Here is an 18,961-nt window from a genome sequence, read left to right as displayed (position 1 = left end):
TTTGACCTGGGGCGACTGCTGGTGCCAGAGCCTTTGCTCGGTCTTACTGACTTGCTAGTTTGGCTGCACACTGCTCCTCGGGAAAACAAAAACACACCATGGCACATCGTGGCACGAACAGAGTGTTTGTCGTCGGCGTGGGCATGACAAAGGTAATGCTATCAGTTGATTTATCATGTATATTTCTGTCAAGGCCAGCTAAGTAACGCAACAAGCAATCCACCGCAAAGTGTTGGCTAACTTTACAGTTGAGTGCGTTCCGTCTGTTCGTATTAATATTAGAAAAAATAAGCTTTTCTATTCCTTGACTCGACATGTTGCTGTCAGTAATAGCTAACACACACTGTTTGTTCTTGGTAAACATGCCCATATTGTGTGTGCGTCACAGCTGACAGGAACCTAAAACTAAAACTCGGAAGAACATACAACTATTGCAACTTCTATTGCAAAAAAGCTTGTTTATCAATGGCATTAGCTCTTGGTTGAGACGTGTTTGTTCTTTTCGCTGTGTTTTTCGTGCCTCTTTCGGCTCCAGTGAGAGTCCATAAGTCCATAAGTTCACGATAAGCAGAAGTGTGTCAAGGGTCCTCTGTCCAGCTGGCTGGTGAACTTTAATTCCACAGCTGCTCAACACGTTCAATCTGAAGAGGAAAACTAACATATCAAACCCCGATTGTAAACTTTACCAAAAGCACCAGTGTGCTATTATACCTTCACCCTGTTTGTTGCACAATTAACATTTATATATTGTGTCAAGTTGTGTCACCGTACAAGTGAGGCATTGTCAGGATTGTTACACAACAGGCGGCATGGTGTACCAGTGGTTTGCACTGTCTAATCATGGTTAAATGGTAAATGGATTTCACTTGTGCAGTGATTTACCACTGCTTGAGCAGCCTCTAAATCGCTTTACGCTTTTAATCCCATTCACACATCAGTTGAGGGGGGCTGCCTCCATGCAGTTTGGGGTTCAGTGTCTTGCTCCAGGGCACTTTGTGATGGGGACTCGAACCTACAATAGTTTGATTGAGACACCACCCACTCTATCAAAAGATCTATGCAGGCTGGGACTATTCCATGCACAGATATTCTCTATTAGTGTAATCCACATTCACAGGTGTTTGACTTTTATAAAAGAATGGCCAGGCTGTACCCTGCATTTCTGTTTTCATAAAACCATTCATATCATTCAAAAAACCAACCTGACATGAGGAAAATTCACAGACAAGTGAGTTCAAATGGTTGCTGGTATCAGTTACTTTTTGTTCTCTGGCGATGTGCACACACTGACCAATCAGACCCTTAATCAGTTCCCTTTTTTCCCCATTCATGGATGAAAATCCTTCAGTTTTTTAAATTCTTTCTTCAGCTCTGTGTTTTATTGTTTACACAAATAAAACAAAGCCACACATTTCACAAACAATTGAGAACTGGCATTATAAGACTAAAATAAGAAGAAGCTAAAAACGAACTTTCGGACCTGAGAAACCCGACATGTAACTTCATCAAATTAGGGAGAAAATAATGCAAAGATTTATTTCCGAGAGTTTCGTCTTAAATAATTGAAAGAAACATGCTGTGTGTCAACATGACTTTGAATGGATTTTTGATCTCTTTGGTGACTTTGTGCTTTTATTACAGTTTGAAAAGCCTGGAACTGGCGACAATGATGACTACCCCGAGATGGCCAAGGAAGCAGGTCCATATCTTCACTGATCAGTCGTTCATTTACCCATCTGAATATCTTTATCTGTCTTGTTATGTAACATCACTTCACTCCTCTGTTTCTGTGTTCTGTAACAGGTGAAAAGGCTCTACAAGATGCAGGGATCTCTTACACGTGCATCGAACATGCTTGTGTGGGATATGTTTATGGTAAGACTAAAAGATAAAGCACAATGTGTGTCACATACAGAGTGTAACATTACATTCTCACACAAATGATGTATGTGCTCCCACCTGCAGCATCGTATGTACTATTGTATGTGCTGAGGAAAAGTACTGTATTTGTCAAATGGCAATTTAAAAAAACATTTTTAAGAAAGAAAAACCTTAGATCATGTCCTGTTCTGCTCAGTTGAAATACATTTCATGTGCAATAATAATGATGTCTCATTCTGTAATTTACTTTGTCAGGTGAATCCACATGTGGACAGAGGGCCATTTACCACGGCCTGGGTCTGACCGGGATTCCAATCATAAATGTAAACAACAACTGCTCCACTGGCTCCACTGCACTCTACATGGCTCGCCAGCTGGTCAAAGGAGGTGAGGCAAATATGATCCTCATACATCTGGAGACAAAACCCCAGCTTTATCAAAGCTGGCGTTTTGATTTGTTCTATAACAGATCTCTGACTGTTGTGGCCAATCTGAATTTAGACTGTAATTATGTAGAGAATTTGTTTTTGGTAATGAAGTAATCAAATTGATCGTCCTTCGCTGTGTTCATCTGCTGGGTGTTGAAAGCGTTCATGTTATTTTTGCAGGTCTTGCTGATTGTGTCCTCGCTCTCGGCTTTGAGAAGATGGAAAGGGGCTCCTTGACTGCCAAGGTACAAATACTTTTGCCGTTTACTTGATGCAAAGAATGTTACCAAAGTAGAACATAATATTATGTGTGTGAATTAGAAAAAGTAATTCTGGTTTAAATGACCACCCCCGAAGGATTTATTTAGCAGTCGCTGACAGGACGAGGCACACTACTTTTTGTTTGCACCTCTGCACATTCAAAACATTGTCTTGGAACCGGCTCATGCTTTTATATGCTTTATCAATCAATCGCTTTATTGTCATCGTCATATCAATATAATGAAATACCATTGGAGTAACCTAACCCAACATAGTATCTTATAGTCAGAAAAAAAAGTGCAATAATGCTGCAGAATCCCATGAATACACTAAATACCCATTGTGATAATAGAGTCCAGTACACACACAAAATGGAAGCAGTCTTATTTTTTTTCGCAGCAAGAAGGATAACAGAAAGACAGATGTAAAACCAGGGGTAGTAGAGGCGTTGTGCTGCCTTTCCTACCACTGAGACAGTGTTGATGCCCCAGGACGGGTCCTCAGTCATGATCACTCCCGAGTTTGAAGGGTGTCACCCTCTCTACCACCTCATTGCCAATAGAGCGTGGAGGGTGCTTGTTTTGTCTTTTCTCACAAGGAGCTACAATAACCCTCTTGGTGTTCTTCATGTTCATTACAAGATTATTACCCGCACACCGTGACCCTGGATGTTGCACTTCAGTCTTGTTTTCCGTCTTGTGGTTGTTAATGATTCCGAGCACTATGGTGTCTTCGGCGAAATTAACAATGAGATGAGAAGGAGAAGAAGCAGAGCAGTCATGTCTAAACGGCGTAGAGGAGGTGGCGAAGCAGCACACACCCTTGGATCTTGTCTTCTTCTGTGGTACCACCTGGCGCTGCCCTGTGTTAGTGCAGTTTTGCAATTAGAGAGGCTGATCTGTTTGCTGGTACTCTTTTTGGCCACAGAGCGGGCCAATGATTAAATAAAAACCTTAATCCGCAGGCAGAGCTAATGTTTGGATAAGATAAGATAAAGCTTCAGTCATCCAACGTGGAGAACCTCGGCTATCACAGCAGCTCCAGATTGCGCAAAACATATGAAAATAAGAAGATTGAAGAATAATAGTTTCAAATGAAAATTTCAATGATAATAAACATGTTCAATAAAGATGTATGTCCATATTTACAACATGAAATAAATAAACAAACAACCAGTCTGTTGAGTCTGCTCATGTTTCTTACAACATTAATATCATGAGTCAGTATGATTGCCTAAATATCCCCTTTCTTTAAATGCCAGGGTTGTATAAAGATTTTTTTTTTTTTTTTTTTAATGGAAAATGTTTGTTTTTAGTATACAGACAGGACCAGTCCCATGGACAAGCACATGGAAGTGATGGTCAACTGCTACGGGATCCAGCCTGCACCAGTGACAGCGCAGATGTTTGGAAACGCTGGCAAGGAGCATATGGAGAAATATGGTACAACATTCTGACAAGAGAAATTACATTTCATCTGCCTATTGTTATTAAGATGCAATATTATGCAGTCATTTCAATACTTTTAACTCGATGAGCTCTTCATTAAAAAAAAATCCTTTCTTTTCTTCTTCCAGGGACCAAACCAGAGCACTTTGCTAAAATTGCCTGGAAAAACCACAAACATTCCACCAACAATCCGTACGACACGGTTGGCCTCATCAATGATTCGTCCATGTTTGGATCATGATAATTGGAGTGAATTTATGGTTTTCCTACATTCCTGCAGGTACTCCCAGTTCCAGGATGAGTACAGTTTAGAGCAGGTGGCAAAATCCAGGAAGGTGTTTGAGTATCTCACTCTCCTGCAGTGCTGGTAAGACTGTGTCATGTGTTTTCAAACTGATTAGCCAAGTGTGGAGTTAAACTGTATCAGGACAGTTTTTGGTTTTGATGTGAGTCTGACTCACTGTTTCTGATCTCAGTCCAACATCAGACGGTGCGGGAGCAGCAATTCTGGCCAGCGAGGCCTTCGTAAAAAAGCACAACCTTGAAAGTCAGGCAGTGGAGATTCTGGCCCAAGAGATGGTCACTGATCTTTCCTCCACGTTTGAAGAAAACAGCTGCATTAAAATGGTGTGGTATTCCTGGAAATGTTCATATTTGAAGTAACACTCGATGGCCTTTTGACAGACAAAACAATCGAGATGTTTTTTTGGGTTGTTTTTTAATTTATAGGTGGGATATGACATGTCTCGCACTGCTGCAAAAAGGTGCTTTGAAGCTGCAGGTCTGACTCCAAATGATGTTGATGTGGTGGAGCTGCACGACTGCTTCTCGGCTAATGAGCTCATCACGTATGAAGCCTTGGGGTTATGTTCAGAGGGTAAGGCTGGATTTGACCGGAGAGTAAGAATCAATGCATACGATATCTTGTACCTCTCAGCTTCTGCTTTCTGAACAGAATTCTCTTTGCATAATTACTGACTATTGGTAAATATCATGCGTTGTGTATTGAATCTAGAATGAAAAAGGACATAGCTAACATACTTTCACGTGCACCCTAAGAAGAAGTGTTTGCTATGTGTATACCGGTAAGATGACGACTTTTACTAAAGCACGGTCAGGTTCACTCAACTTTTTACATTTTTTTTTTAAGGTAAGGCTGGAGAGTTTATTGACAGAGGGGACAACACGTACGGTGGAAGATATGTGGTCAACCCCAGTGGAGGTCTCATCTCAAAGGGACATCCTCTTGGTGCAACAGGTATGACTTACAGTTCCTTCTATATAGAAGTGGGTCTGGTTGTATACTGTAAATATGTTAAATTATTATATATAAAGTAATAAAAACTCCAGGTCTGTTACGGGAAAAGCTATCAGCAGTCAGTTTATGTCCACACAGTAAGATGGACCCAATTAAGGTATGAAAGATCTTTTTTTTTCTGTGCTCCTGCTCTCTTGAGTATATGCAAACTTTGCTTGACAATTTCTACAAAGGCCACAAGGTGGCGTGTGTCGCATAGTGATGCTCACCTCCACTGTGGCGGAGACCAGCGAGCCAGCATGTCAGCGGGCAGCCGACTGTGAGTTTGGCGAGCTTCCTCTGTAATCTCTCCACATATTAAACCGTTGGGGACAAGATGAAGCAAACCGTGGAGGAGCCAAATCTGTATCGGCTCCTCGCATTTGTTACACACACACATGCATACTTAATAGAACAATACACACACACACACACACACACACACAGTATTGAGTTAAATAAAGAAAGGGAAATGTTGCATCTTATTGTTATTTACTGACTTATACATTTATTTACATTTGTAATCCTTTATTCCCTAAACACTTCCCTCTGCTTTCTGTTCTTGATGGAAGTTTTACTCACATGATGTACTTCACCCCCCCCCCCCGGCCTCACGGGTGGCTCTCAGTAAACGCCTCAGTAAACTAAGCTCTGTCTGATCTATGGTGTTGCTCCTAATCTGGCTGTGAAGCTCTGACCTCGTCTTCCTTCTGAAAGACGAGGTCAGCACCTGTGAGCACCAATATTGACGGCTCAATGCCCGACCTGAGCACGGGACGTCCCCCAAAGCTGAGTCTTCTTTTTACTAAGTGTAGCTGCTCCATGGTGGTCAGATATTTAGGCTCCGTGAAGTCCCATTTTTAATTATGACAAAGTATTACCCATCAAAATGATAAGGGAAGACGGGAGTTTTCTCTTTTGTCTCAGTAAATTCTTCCTTCCTCAGAGGATAAAGTGGATTTACCTGAATGAAATACTTTTGTGCCTGTGAGATTGTCCTTTCCTATAATTCTAAGTTTTATATCAAATTAGAATTAGCCTTTGTATTTTGATGAACTGGCTACTGAAGGATGTGTGAATTCCTCACCCAGCACTAAAACACACACACACACACACACCTCAGGGACGAAGATTAGGAGTGCTGTGAAAGATGCATCGTGTCTCTCCAGGTCTTCATCCTTAAGTCCTTTAGCTTGTTGGGATAATAGAGAAATGCAAAAGCTTATTAAGCAGACGGGATGAAATGCTTAGCCATAATGTTGGTGCGGGAGCTTCCTCTGGTGAGATTAGAGAGCAAGTTGTCAGATTAGGTGTCAACTTTCCACCCCTCTTATTTGGAGGATATTCGGTTTTACCTTTGCACAATGCTCTGGTGTCTGGATTGTAGACAGACACTGTGGAGGGTTTTTTCTCATGTTATTTTCTATTTTTATTCAAGAAACTGACTCAATAAAATCCCCCAAAACTTTTTTAGGCTGAATATCACCTGATTTCTTAAACTATTTTTGAATAACTGATCAAATGTACGAGTGTAAGAGTTTTTGGCATCCCTTTACAATCATACTTTTGTGATTAAACCCATCTTTTATACCCGTCTTTGCTTTAAATACTTGTGAAATGTGTCTATTTGTCCAATCAGCAAGAAATGCAAACGTCTAATGGTTAGTCAGTATTATTATTGACATATAATGGTCAGAAACCTTTTTTCTTTTAACCAGTGAGCAGCAATAATAAAGCCCAATGAACCACACAGCTTCATATTGCATTCACCACTCTCTTACATCAGGACCATTGAAATATCATCCATTTTTCTCAATTGTGAATCTCGCTGAAACACTTTATTTACTGTGCTTGTCCATCCTTCATGTTTTCTTCCTCAGATCACACAACGGTGGAGATGAAAATGCACCACAAAAGTACACGTACCTTTGAGAATTGGAATGGAGTTTGGCATTTAGTGGTGGTGGTCAGCATGTATTGCCCGGGTAGATAAAGTTGTGGGACATGATGCATATTGCGCTATTACATCAACCACTTTTGAGATAAAAGGCGCTTTAAGATTATATAAACGTCATGGCTGATAGGAATTCTTCTTGTCTGCTCAAAAGAAGACTGCAGTCCAAAGTTGCCTTTACAGTGTCTATTTTCTCCCCAAGCTCTCAAAAGGCAACAAAAGCAGGATGATTTATATGCAAAGTATTGAGTCTCATGAATCTGGAAGCATGTTTTTCTTTAAATTAATTGAACCTCAACAGAAAAAAATTTAAAATGTTTCCCCTTTTGTGGCATTTCTTTCAGGGTAATTGTTTTCTTTTGCTTTCTGCATTTCAAAGTTTGTGTCAATCAACATGTTAAAATAAAACTAAATAATTAAGGGAGACTCTAAAACGTGGCCTTCCTATTTAGTAGTTAAGGTGTTTCAGGTTGTGCCGCTTATTTTTACTGCACCACCCCGTCCTCGGTAGTACATTGTGCAACGCAGTCGAGCTAAAACAATGACTTGAATATTAAAAGCCGGTGACACAGACCACACAGGCAACCTGCTTACAATTGGAAAATCAGACATCTTCTATTTGAGTTCTTGCTTTTCTTTCCACATGCTGTTTTGAGTTCCAGGTCAGGATTTGGCGTGGAGCTTCAACGTACACAGCAACACAGCCTCTTCACATGCACGTCTCTCGTCTCGAACTCATTGATTGGCTCCCGCAGGTCTGGCGCAGTGTGCCGAGCTGTGCTGGCAGCTCCGGGGGGAGGCTGGGAAGAGGCAGGTCCCGGGAGCAAAGGTGGCCCTGCAGCACAACATCGGCCTCGGGGGCGCTGTGGTCGTGGGACTTTACAGGAAAGGTTTCCCGCAGGAGGCGAGGTTTGTAAACTGTGCTGCTTATTTTGGAGTACCAAAGATGCGCTTGTTCCATTACTTTTGATATTTTGATGGTACATTTGGGTCCGTTTGAATTTACTCCTGGGGGGGAAAAAAAAAGTAAAGCTTTTCTTCTTTTGATCATCAGATGTACCAGCAATTTCAACCGTCACCATAATTACTGATGAGCACCCAATTGTTAGTCTTCACTGAGTAAGCTGTTGGATAGTAAACTGGAAGAATAGGCGTTCGATATCTCTTTTTCTCTTTTGTTGGGAGCAAATAGAGCTTCATTCTCATGTGAAGTAGGCAAATAGCATCTTAAGTTACAGTTCCTGCACCACTGAGATGTATTTTCCAACAATTTAGGGTTCATCATACAACCCTCACCATGTACATACACGGTTGTGACTCTTCATGTGCAGGTTTCTATTGAATTAAGCCTCTCTGGACTGGACTTAAAGTTTAATCCATTATATTTGCAGCAGTGCACACCACACAAACTAGGATTTGTTTTAATTAAGTATTACATTTCTGTTGTTGTACTATTGTGCAACTCTGCACGTCGGTTGTTATGTCCATAATAGCATAAAGTTATCTCCGTGTTATTTGATGCATGCCAAAGTGTTTTCATGTCTACAGCAGTAGCCCTGGCCAGTGCCACTGTTTTATCATTTTTAAATGAATGTTGGCGTGTTATATTATGATGCTGTTGGAGCTGTATTCATTGGCAGTCTGTCACTAATAATACAGTGATAGTTGATTTATGTGTATTTTATAATGATAGTGCAAAAAAAGAAGGTACATTATCTGTTGTTTGCCATCTTTTATTTATTGTCTAATCCCTCCAACACAACAACCGTTTTACATTGAACTCATTTATGATTTAAACACAAGTTGTTACAGTATTGTACGTGTGTGTGCGTGTGTGTGTCACACACAGATCTCGTCCAGCTGCAGTACTGACTTCAGCCAGCAGTCTGGAAGCGTTTAAAGCTTACCCTGTGTTCAAGGAGATTGAGAATCTTCTAGAGAAGGTAAAATGGCTGCTCGCACACAAAAAGCAAACAGGTTTTTTTTTACATATTGTTTCATATGAAAACATGCTTACATTGGATTAATTAAGGAGTGTCATATTGAAACTGATCATACCAGTTATAGAACGTCAAATAAAAGAAAAAAATCTTGTCACAAGATTTTAAAATGCCGAAAGAAATGACTTATTTTTATTTACAGACCACTTTGAATTAATTTGAGCTTGTGATTCATCATTGATTTGATTGCTAAAACTGTACACATGCAAAACAGTCGAGGAGATCCACTTCATGGTGAAAAGTATGAAATGTTGTAAGTTTTGTGGGTTTCTTCTTTTGTGTTTTTATATATAATATGGATTTCATTCAACTCAGCCCAATATGTAATTGTACAATCTCTGTGGAGTAAGTCGCTGCTCATTGTGGGGAAGTGGCTGAGTCATTCAGAATTGCTTTAATGAAGATGGTTTTAACCATTGTACACTCAATGACTCCAAAAACAATCAAGATTCTGTGAACGCTGGTGAACTGCAGTGAGTTCAAAGTATTGTATGTCAGGTATGACCAGCGAGCAGTGGTTTGCTTGGACCGCCCCGAGATTGTGTTCAGGAAAAGCTGTTTGCGCCGTGGACAAACAGTAAAGCAATGGGCAGTTTCAGATTCTACAAAGTGGTTTTTTTTTTATGGTTATCTTTACTTTGTGCAGCTCTAATTCTGAACCAGGTGTCTCAGAAAAAAATGCAAATTTTTTTTCCCCCCTAAAGAAATTTAAATGCTATAGGAAAGTTTAATAATTTTTTAGGCATGTGTGGACATTGAAAAGCATATTGGATATTATAAATCGTATATCTTGCTTCATTTTTAGAACTTTTCTAATGAATATGAATCTACTTGGATTGAATTAAAAGGAGCTGAAATGCTCAGAAATCCGTGTAAAATAAGAATAGAGCTGCTTGTTTCACAGTCAGACGGAGGCGACCAGTTAGTTTCTTGTCAGCGTGTTACCTGCACACTGATTTTTGTGCCATTTTCTTTTAAAGGTTTCGTCAGAAGATATCCACGTCAAGCTGTTCACATATTGGCGGCTGTGGAGTTCAATATAATGGCGTGGGCAGTCTCTGGCTCGTCTGCAGGACGGGAAATCTTTAATGCAGCTCCTAAACTCTTGTTCCACTCGTTTGCAGGATGGAGAACGTCTTGTCAAGAAGGTCGGAGGAGTGTTTGCCTTCAAAGTGAAGGATGGCCCAGGAGGGAAAGAGGTGACTTGGATTGTGGACGTGAAAAATGGCAAAGGTTCTGTGAGCAATGACCCAGGTTTGTAATGGGAGGGGATTTTTTTATTTTTTTATTTTTTTAACTATTTTGGCCCATGATAAGATCACGTTAAAAAAATAATCCTGTTCTTCATTCTATTGCATTCCTGCAGTCTTATGTAGTAAGTCTGGTCTCTTATTACTAAAAAAATGAGACGTGAGTCTCAGAACTGTTGCTTGTCATGCACACCGAGAAATGCCAGGCTGAAAAACACTTTTGAAGCTTTTGTCCTGCAAATCTGTGCATCATTTTATCTGCAGGTTGTAGAAAATGCTACTGAATTCCGGATTTGCTCTTTTTTTTTTTTTTTTTTTTTTAACTCAAAATCTAAACAGAAAAATACCTCTTTGATGCTCGTGGTTCAATTAAGAAGTCTTTGAGCTCCAGTTAGTGTTCTGAGACTCTTCCTGCTGTGATGGAAGGGAGCGCGGAGCACAAAACATCAGTCTTTATAGTGTCGGAGATACCGGCTGTGCAGCACGAGTTTGTCGCGTAGGATTAGACCCTTAATTCAAACATGTAATCAGAGGGAGGAAATTTAGTTGTAGACGACACGAACTGTGGACAAAATGTCTATTTGCTACAGAAACTCGCTGTGCAAACACAGTTGTGGCACTTCATCACTGATTTGAATTCAGCTGCAGTGACTAATATATTCTTTTAAAGACTGCCGACTCTTTGTGAATTGTAAATAGCTGCAGTTTTTGTGTAGTAGTTGAGCTTCAACTGAATGTTTCTCCTGGACACAGTTGAAGTCATATTTAAAGGCTAATGTCGCTGCTGTACTGGGAGTCGAAACGTCAAACAAATGAGGAACTCGGTCTAAACTCCACGGAAAGGTAAACGATCACAAAGTCCCTTTTCGAACTGCACAGCACTTCCATACAGGTAGACGTGATCAAGGGGAAAGCGTTGAATCCGGCCTTTAAAAGCATGCTGTGACACACAGACTCTTATAAATGGCCACATGTTTCCATTAGAGGTACTCCCCTGTGATGTTGACTGCATCTAAGCCATTATTTGTGACATCAGCAACGACTCCAAATGGAAAGAGATGATCAGAAAAATCCTGAGATGTGCTCGTGTACAAGTTGTTCTATTAAATCCTTTGCTCTCTCTCTCTCTCTCTCTATATATATATATATATCAGCAGCAGTGGCTTTAAAGTATTCTGGTTTTAACAGTAATTCAGTTGATTCTTGTTAATTGTGGTCGACTTGGTGTGTGTTTCAATATTACTGAAGCAGTTTACTTCAATGTACAATCCTCCCGATGTGCTGGTGTTTCGCTCAGTATGAGACTCGTCAGGAAACGGTGTTTATGTTTCCTCTTATTTCTTATTAGAAACTGTGGGTCATTTGAAACCGTTTGGGTTTCCAAACGATGCTGTCCGTCCACGGTTACACAAAAGAGCTTTCTCCTCACAGTTTGGTTTCCTGTCCTGAAAACAGTGGACATATTGTGCTCGGGTTTGGCCCAAGTAATTTTCAAATGTGCAGTTGTGATGCCTCTGATTTAAAAAGAAAAAAAAAAAAGAGTTCATTTGCCAACCAATAGACTTTTTAAATGAAATTTATGAGGTTTTCCCAATCCAAGTTTAAAGGTTTGTGCAGCACAGATTTAGACGTTTTTAAGGGTTTTAAATGGAGTTTTCTAAGCAAATGTGTTGTCTTGGAACTTTTAGATTAAACTACCGGTACTGCATTTGACAGTGCACTATGATACCCTGATCTCTGGTTTGGAGCTGGGGGTGAGATCAGGGGTCCTTACCACTGCTTCCCTCGTGGTGTTCCACAAGGTTCACTTTTGGGTCTTCTCCTGTTTATTGCCCCTTGGATCCATACTGAGAAAACAGTGTTTCTTTTTAAATTAAACCTTGCTGTTATTCTTGGTTTTTAACCAATGCTGATTTTAGTTCTTGTTTTAGCTGCTTGTTTTATGTATTCTTTCTACTTAAATTTTTTTTTTAATGTATTCATTTATTTGTCTTTTTAAGGTTTTTATTGTGTTATTTGGTGTACCGCTCTTTGTCTCCCTGTTATTGTTTTAAAGTACTGTTACAAATAACGATGGATTGGATGGTATGAAAATGGAAAAAAATACATATATACACAAAGCTATTAATACCTCAGTCCAAGCCAGATGTGTGCATTTTGACATGGTGGGAAACATAATTAACAGCTGAGGTAGAAAACATGTCTGTTTTGAAATGAGGAAAACACTTTTGCCACACTAATGGATTTTTCTCTTTAAAAGCCAAACGGCAGAACTGACATTCAATCAAAAATAGAAAGCATGAGTCACAAAGCTTTCTCAGTTGTTGCTTCAGTGAAAAAAAAAAAGTGCTTCCTGTAAGACCATTGTTATTATCGGACTTTTTTTTTCTGTTTGAGCAAAACAAAGTAGTTTCCTCGGTTTGTGAATTTTGTGTTGAGTTGTATTGTTAATAATTTGTAAGTGTGTGTTTACTATATGTGTGTTTATTTTAGGTAAAAAGGCCGACTGCACCATATCAATGAGTGATGAAGATCTCCCTGATTTGATGAATGGAAAACTGAACCCACAAACGGTTTGTTTTATAATATCTTCACTTTTTGCTTTCCTGTTTCCTTTTCAAGCTATTAACCTATACGTAGTGAAATACCTTCAGCGTGCTCACCAAATATGGTAGAAAGGCCAACCGACACAAAGAAATGAACAAAATTCACCAATAAAAGATTTTCTTTTTGCGTTTACCTTAAGGGACTAAAGCACTTGTTCACATTCTGTTCCCATCCGAGTTTTGCAGGTAAATTATTCCCAGTCCATTGCAGACAAAACAAAACAAACCCTTGTTTGTTTTCATCCTCATTAGGTTTCTTATACTCCTGTCCTGCAAGAATCCAACAATCTATGTTTTCTGCAGAGGAAGCTGTAATGGTCTCTGAATGTGTGTGTGTGTGTGTGAGACAATCTCATGAAATAAGTGTATTTTTGTTCCTCTAATATTGACCTATGAGATTTGCATGTATAAATTGAACTGAATGGATTTTGTTGTATTAACACGTGCTCAATACCATAGATTTGTGTCTAAACAGAATAATGTTGGTTGACTTGATAACTTTTTGCTAATCCAGCCATTTTCAACCAACCATTGAGGCTAAGGTGTCTTTTTAAACATCGACCTGCTGGTTTTGGCTGCTAAATGAAGGTGCGAATTGCAAGAAAACACACACCAGACGAGCATATCTGTAGATAAAACAAATCTCACAGTGATCTAACAATGACGGTGGGTGAGACGATTCGTAACAAAGATTTTGGCAACCCAGTGATGTTCAGGGTTGCTAATCCCGCTATATGCCGTCACGGGCGTTGATCCTCCATTACAGTATGACCACATGGGTAAAATAAATAGCATAGATTGTCTCCTTATCATGGCATCTGTAAGGGGGTGGCGTATTGTAACTTGAGCCAACATTGTGTCCTCCAAAATAAATAAATAAATGAATAAATAAAAGCATCTCTGAGATGCAGTCCTTGTGAGTTGCTCCCGTTCTGCAGGAGTCAGCATCTGTAAAACAGGATCCAAGGAAGTGGGTCTTTGATGTGTATGCGGCGTAAAAGCCGAGCTGTGTTGGCCAATCCAGAATGACTTAATGGAGCTCGGATTGCTGTGAAGTTTGCTGCCGGGTCTGAAATGAAAGCTATTGGAGTAAACGGTTGTGTATGGGGCAGCGAAAGTGGCTAATGTTTCTAATGTTGTGGCTGATCGGCGTATATGTCCGTGCATGCTCTGCTATTGCAGCCCACTGGGGCAGCCATCGTACGAAGAGTCTGTGAGATTTTGACCACAAAATGTGTTGTTGAAATCGTTGCTAGTGAAATCTTTGATATTGTTTGATATTTTGGTGAGAAAAGTACAAATGTCCGTCTGGCCCCCAACCCACTATGGGCCCTTTGAGCAAGGCTCCTGAAATCTCCAGATCTAGGAATAGAAACTTGCATTATGAGTATTCCACCCGGTCAGTGTGTTTCAAAGGAAGTAACTTAAAATCAATAATGAAGTTCCTTTATTTTTTTTTTCTTCTCTGTCCTCCTGGAACATCAGGCATTCTTCAAAGGAAAGCTGAAGATCGCTGGGAACATGGGCATGGCTATGAAGCTGCAGAGCCTGCAGGTCGCACCGGGCAAGGCCAAGCTGTGAGACCCCTGCGCCAGCTCACTTCTATTCAGTTCAAGGGTTAACTTGTAGTGAAACCTAATTCCGCACGTTGAAATTTGCTCAATAACTCGTTCGCTCATCACTTTGATCATGTTGGTCCAAGACCGTTTTAATACTTGTTGCTCCTCTGATATCGACACACCGCTCCGCTCTGTGGGAATGTCGTTTGTTCTTTGTGTCCAAAGAGAACTGAGCCTTCGAGAGAGCAGATATCAAACGCGCATGCCACTCGGTACAGTTTAACCTTGTAGTCCTAAAACTGAATGTGCCTCTAACTTTCCTCTGACTTGAGCAGGTGCTTAAAAGCTGTTGATTTCCGAGGTCCTTTTGATATGAAATTTGACATCAAGGGTCTCACTGTAAATGATAATTGTCTAATTTTTGAAGATAAAGCATTAACAAGTGATAACGCCTGGAGTTTTTCTTCTGTTTGTGGTCGTCATGAAAACCTGATCATTTAAAACTGTATGATCAATAATAAATATATAGGATTGACCTGTAAATGTGAGACAAATGTTTTTTTTGCTTAAATATTATAACTGTCTTTACTTTAATAACGTACAAAGAACATTCCAGATGCTGTGTACTGTGACGTTCACTCGTCTGTCTTGTTTGCACAACTACATGTGTGACAAACAAAGAAACTTTGATTTTATTTTTGACCTTGCCTTTGTGTCCTAATATGTCCCTTTTTGTACATTTTCCTTCCATTAGTCCATTAACTTTTGGGCTGGACCCTCCTCCCCCACACCGTCTGCGTTCATAATTACTCGTATCCGGCCGAGTTACTTTACCCCCCCCCCACTGCCCCGCTCGTCTGCGCCAGGCGGCCGGCTGGCCAAATGGTATAATAGTCTGCATCTGTGCAAGCTATGTCACTGGCTGGTCTCTGTGGCTGTGGGCTAAATGGGTCTTTAGGAGATGCAACCATAACAAGTGCTGAATGGGTTGAGACCAAGGCAAAGAGCAAAGTGTTTGAGATGTACTGTATCTGCATGTTAATGCAACAACCGCCTTTGTTTTAGCGGAACGTGCTGCTGCATACAATGTTAAAAGGAATCGCTGAAGCACACGCTTTTAAGTGCTGTTCTCTAAGCCATGGCTGCTCTATGTACAGCATATTAAACAGGCATGACACCCATTTACCAAGATCACCAATGAAAACGTAAGTATACAACAACCACGACGGAAGCGTGTGTAGTGATGCCTTACCAATGCTTTGACAAGCATTGCAGGTGTGGATAATTAAATGCATTACTTTTTAAGACCTTTGTATGCAATATTCCCACCAGTGATGAAAATGAAAGCCCCACTGACCTAGAGGGGAATTGTAGGAATTAATGGTTCTGTAATATGCTGGAAATGACAGGTCCTGACGCTCATCATGCAGGACTGGTCTATTTAAATGTAAGCTTTAACATTCTGTAATAGTCTTATTAATGACTTATTACCTTATTCAGACACTCTTCTGAAGGCTATATAGTCTGCTACTATTAATATGCGAATGTTCTATGATGCATGTTTCATCTGATCTTTAAAAAAACCAAAAAAAAACAACTAAAATCCTGCAGGGTGCAAAGGCATTCCTCTGACCCACCAGTGTTTTTCTGCTGATAAACAAATGGATTCAGAGCATCAAGCCGGACGGCAACCCTTTACATAACCCGTGTAGCGGAGCAAGTAAAGCTGTAACTACAAAACCCTCTTCAAGATTACTAAAGAGAGAACTGAATCAAACAAATGGTTCGGAGCTTAAATGTTGCTAAGCTCTATCTTATAGATCTGCAATATTAAGAGGAAACCCTGAGATTACGTTGAGAGAAACCTGTTGCCACAGCAACGCGGATGCTTTCTGATCTTCAACAATTACACATTTTCAGTTGGTTTATTTATTATAGGTGCTTGTCTGCCTCAAACACATCATATCCCTGCGCTGCACCAGCCGTCTTCAAGACGTCCAATAAGACATCCCTGGATATTCCCCGTGGTGTTCCTCTTCTCATCCTGTCATCTTCAGCTATTACTCTCCAGCTTCCTCTCTGAATTACATGACTTTCAATGGGGATTAGATGCATTCGTTTTCTGTTTTGACCACATGTTATTCGGTTCATAAACTCTGAATGAATTTTGAATTGTGTCTGAGCGAGAGTCTGTCCAGATAGAGTGGGGAAAGAGGACGGCTGTGGCTCGGTTCATAGAGCAGGTCAATGCTCAATCTGAAGGTTGCAAGTTTAATCCCTCATCTGTCCATATGTTGAAGTGTCCTTGGACGCTGGGCCTCATATGGCAGCAGCTGGAAAGCACAATTAAAGTGAAACGCAGGAGAACAAAAGCTCTGGGTCCAGCCACACTGTGGCTCTGTCTTATGCTTTGTAATGTTGAATGCGATGGTATTGTTGGAGCCGGCCTTCAGAATAATGGAGGAATCAGAAATAGATTTTTATGTTTGACAGTTGAATATAAAACTCAGAAAAGTTCAGGTATGTATTTCTCTTAAAGTTATTTCAGTTTATTTCTGTTCTGCTTCACTCCATCTCCAAACTTTGTTGACATCACGAGTCTTCTCATGCCAGCATGAATTCCTGTAATTTGTGGTGCAAGGTTGTGGTGGCGGTGGTATCCCTCTGAGGTTTACTGTAACTCCCATTTTGGCTTCAAGGTCGAACTTTTTGCTCCAGCTGAGCAAGAAGTGAAATTCCATCTTAAAACGGCCCTCAAGGCCTCCACAAACCTGCTGTGGATGGCTGCAACCTTCAGTGAGATGGTGGGTGTTTTTTTTTATTTGTGTGTGTGTGTGTGTGTGTGTGTGTGTGTGTGTGTGTGTGTGTGTGTGTGTGTGTGTGTGTGTGTGTGTGTGTGTGTGTGTGTGTGTGTGTGTGTGTGTGTGTGTGTGTGTGTGTGTGTGTGTGTGTGCGCACCATTGTCACTGCTCCGAATGCCACTGGTTTCAAGCTGCTCACAAAGAAAAAAACAAACTCTTGCAGTCGATTACAAAAGTGAAAAGAAGAATTCACAAACACAACATACTGTAAATGTGGACAGCTGGCTACAAACCCAAAAGGGCACGATCTCGATCCAACAGGTGTCAAAGTGTGGAAACTATAGAGACTTGTAGTGCTGGACGACGCCCTACAAAGCTGGTCACCGCGAAGCTCAATGTGACTTCGGCAACATCAACATATGAGCAGGCTTGTTGGATTTGAAAGACCATTTCAGGTGAAAAGCAAGGATGTCGTCAACGGCTACATCTTCCAGCTCCAATCGACAGAAACTCAGGTTAGTGCAGTCGGTCACTGAATGGGATGGGCTCAGAGACGTTTTCATGGTTAAAGAAGTCACATGTAAAATTTCAATTTGAAAGGTTTCAGATTTCTTATTTAAACTTCTTCGGCTCTGCTGCTCTCATTTGCCGCTGAAGTGTGTAGCGTCGCGTTGAGATCTGAGGAGTTCAATCTGCTTTCAGAATAAATGTCGCTGATGCCCAGGGATTCAACCCATTCAGCAGCACTGCGGCGTTGACGCACTCCTCTTTGAAACCTGATATGACTTGAGCGCTTGTTGGATGGCGTCATTGTTTTGTAGCTGATGCAATGTTATATAAGAAAAATGCAATCTTGGTCCACGTATGTTTGTTAAGGAAAAGCATCACTCTCTACCATGTATGCAACCTTACACCTCAACTCCATTAAGGGTAAATGATTTTAAAAATTAATTACAAAAGTCTTAAAAAAAACCAATGTATATTTGAATAATCTTAATAAACTATAAACAAGTTAAATAAATAAGTGTTTTTTCAATATTATGCCCAACCCCCCTTTTTATTTGTAATGCCTAACCCAAATTACAATGAAATCCCCTAAAACACATCCTCCTTTTGCGCCTTGTGTTTTCTCTTTAATCGTTTTGCATCCATGATTACAACCAAATGATGTGCTCTGGTGAATCTGCTGAATCTGCTGAAAATTCTGAACTAATTTTGGCCACAGTGTTTCTCTTCAGGGCAAAGTTGGTGAGAACCTGTTGCTTGTCATGGCACCGACACTCTGCACAACTTCAGCATTTTCACAAAAAGTCTCACGATATGGTAAAACAAAAGTAGGGTGAACAGCGAATGCTTTCACATCAGCTTCAAGTGGTTCATTTCATTTCATTTTTTTAAGTTCAGTGAACCCTTCCCACTCAATGAATGGAGAGTGATGACGACTCAATATATATATTGGCAGTAATCTTCAACCTC

At 40.4% G+C, this 18,961-nt stretch overlaps 1 protein-coding gene across 1 annotated transcript; it reads left to right on the top strand.

Annotated features, from left to right (window-relative positions):
• Window positions 1-4: 4 nt before the first annotated feature.
• scp2a (sterol carrier protein 2a) lies at window positions 5-15,153 on the top strand. The gene is made up of 16 exons (XM_080503920.1): window positions 5-152; window positions 1,642-1,699; window positions 1,804-1,875; window positions 2,137-2,268; window positions 2,490-2,554; window positions 3,886-4,012; window positions 4,147-4,210; window positions 4,299-4,385; window positions 4,495-4,645; window positions 4,748-4,895; window positions 5,169-5,276; window positions 8,025-8,178; window positions 9,119-9,212; window positions 10,394-10,523; window positions 13,013-13,092; window positions 14,611-15,153. The coding sequence occupies exons 1-16, from the start codon at window positions 99-101 to the stop codon at window positions 14,704-14,706; spliced, it is 1,620 nt and encodes a 539-aa protein (XP_080360046.1). The 5' UTR covers window positions 5-98; the 3' UTR covers window positions 14,707-15,153.
• Window positions 15,154-18,961: the final 3,808 nt, after the last annotated feature.

Source organism: Blennius ocellaris (assembly GCF_963422515.1).
Source record: "Blennius ocellaris genome assembly, chromosome: 10".
NCBI classification, from domain to species: domain Eukaryota; kingdom Metazoa; phylum Chordata; class Actinopteri; order Blenniiformes; family Blenniidae; genus Blennius; species Blennius ocellaris.
Note: the sequence above shows the minus strand (reverse complement) of the source record. Positions and strands in the feature narration are given on the sequence as shown.

What these genes read in the sequence shown, in the direction of transcription:
- scp2a (XM_080503920.1), top strand. Translation starts at nt 99, where the DNA reads ATGGCACATCGTGGCACGAACAGAGTGTTTGTCGTCGGCGTGGGCATG. An exon ending in GGTTTCCCGCAGGAGGCGAG is followed by an intron (nt 8,179 to 9,118) that starts GTTTGTAAACTG and finishes TGTCACACACAG; the next exon opens with ATCTCGTCCAGCTGCAGTAC. An exon ending in TTGAGAATCTTCTAGAGAAG is followed by an intron (nt 9,213 to 10,393) that starts GTAAAATGGCTG and finishes ACTCGTTTGCAG; the next exon opens with GATGGAGAACGTCTTGTCAA.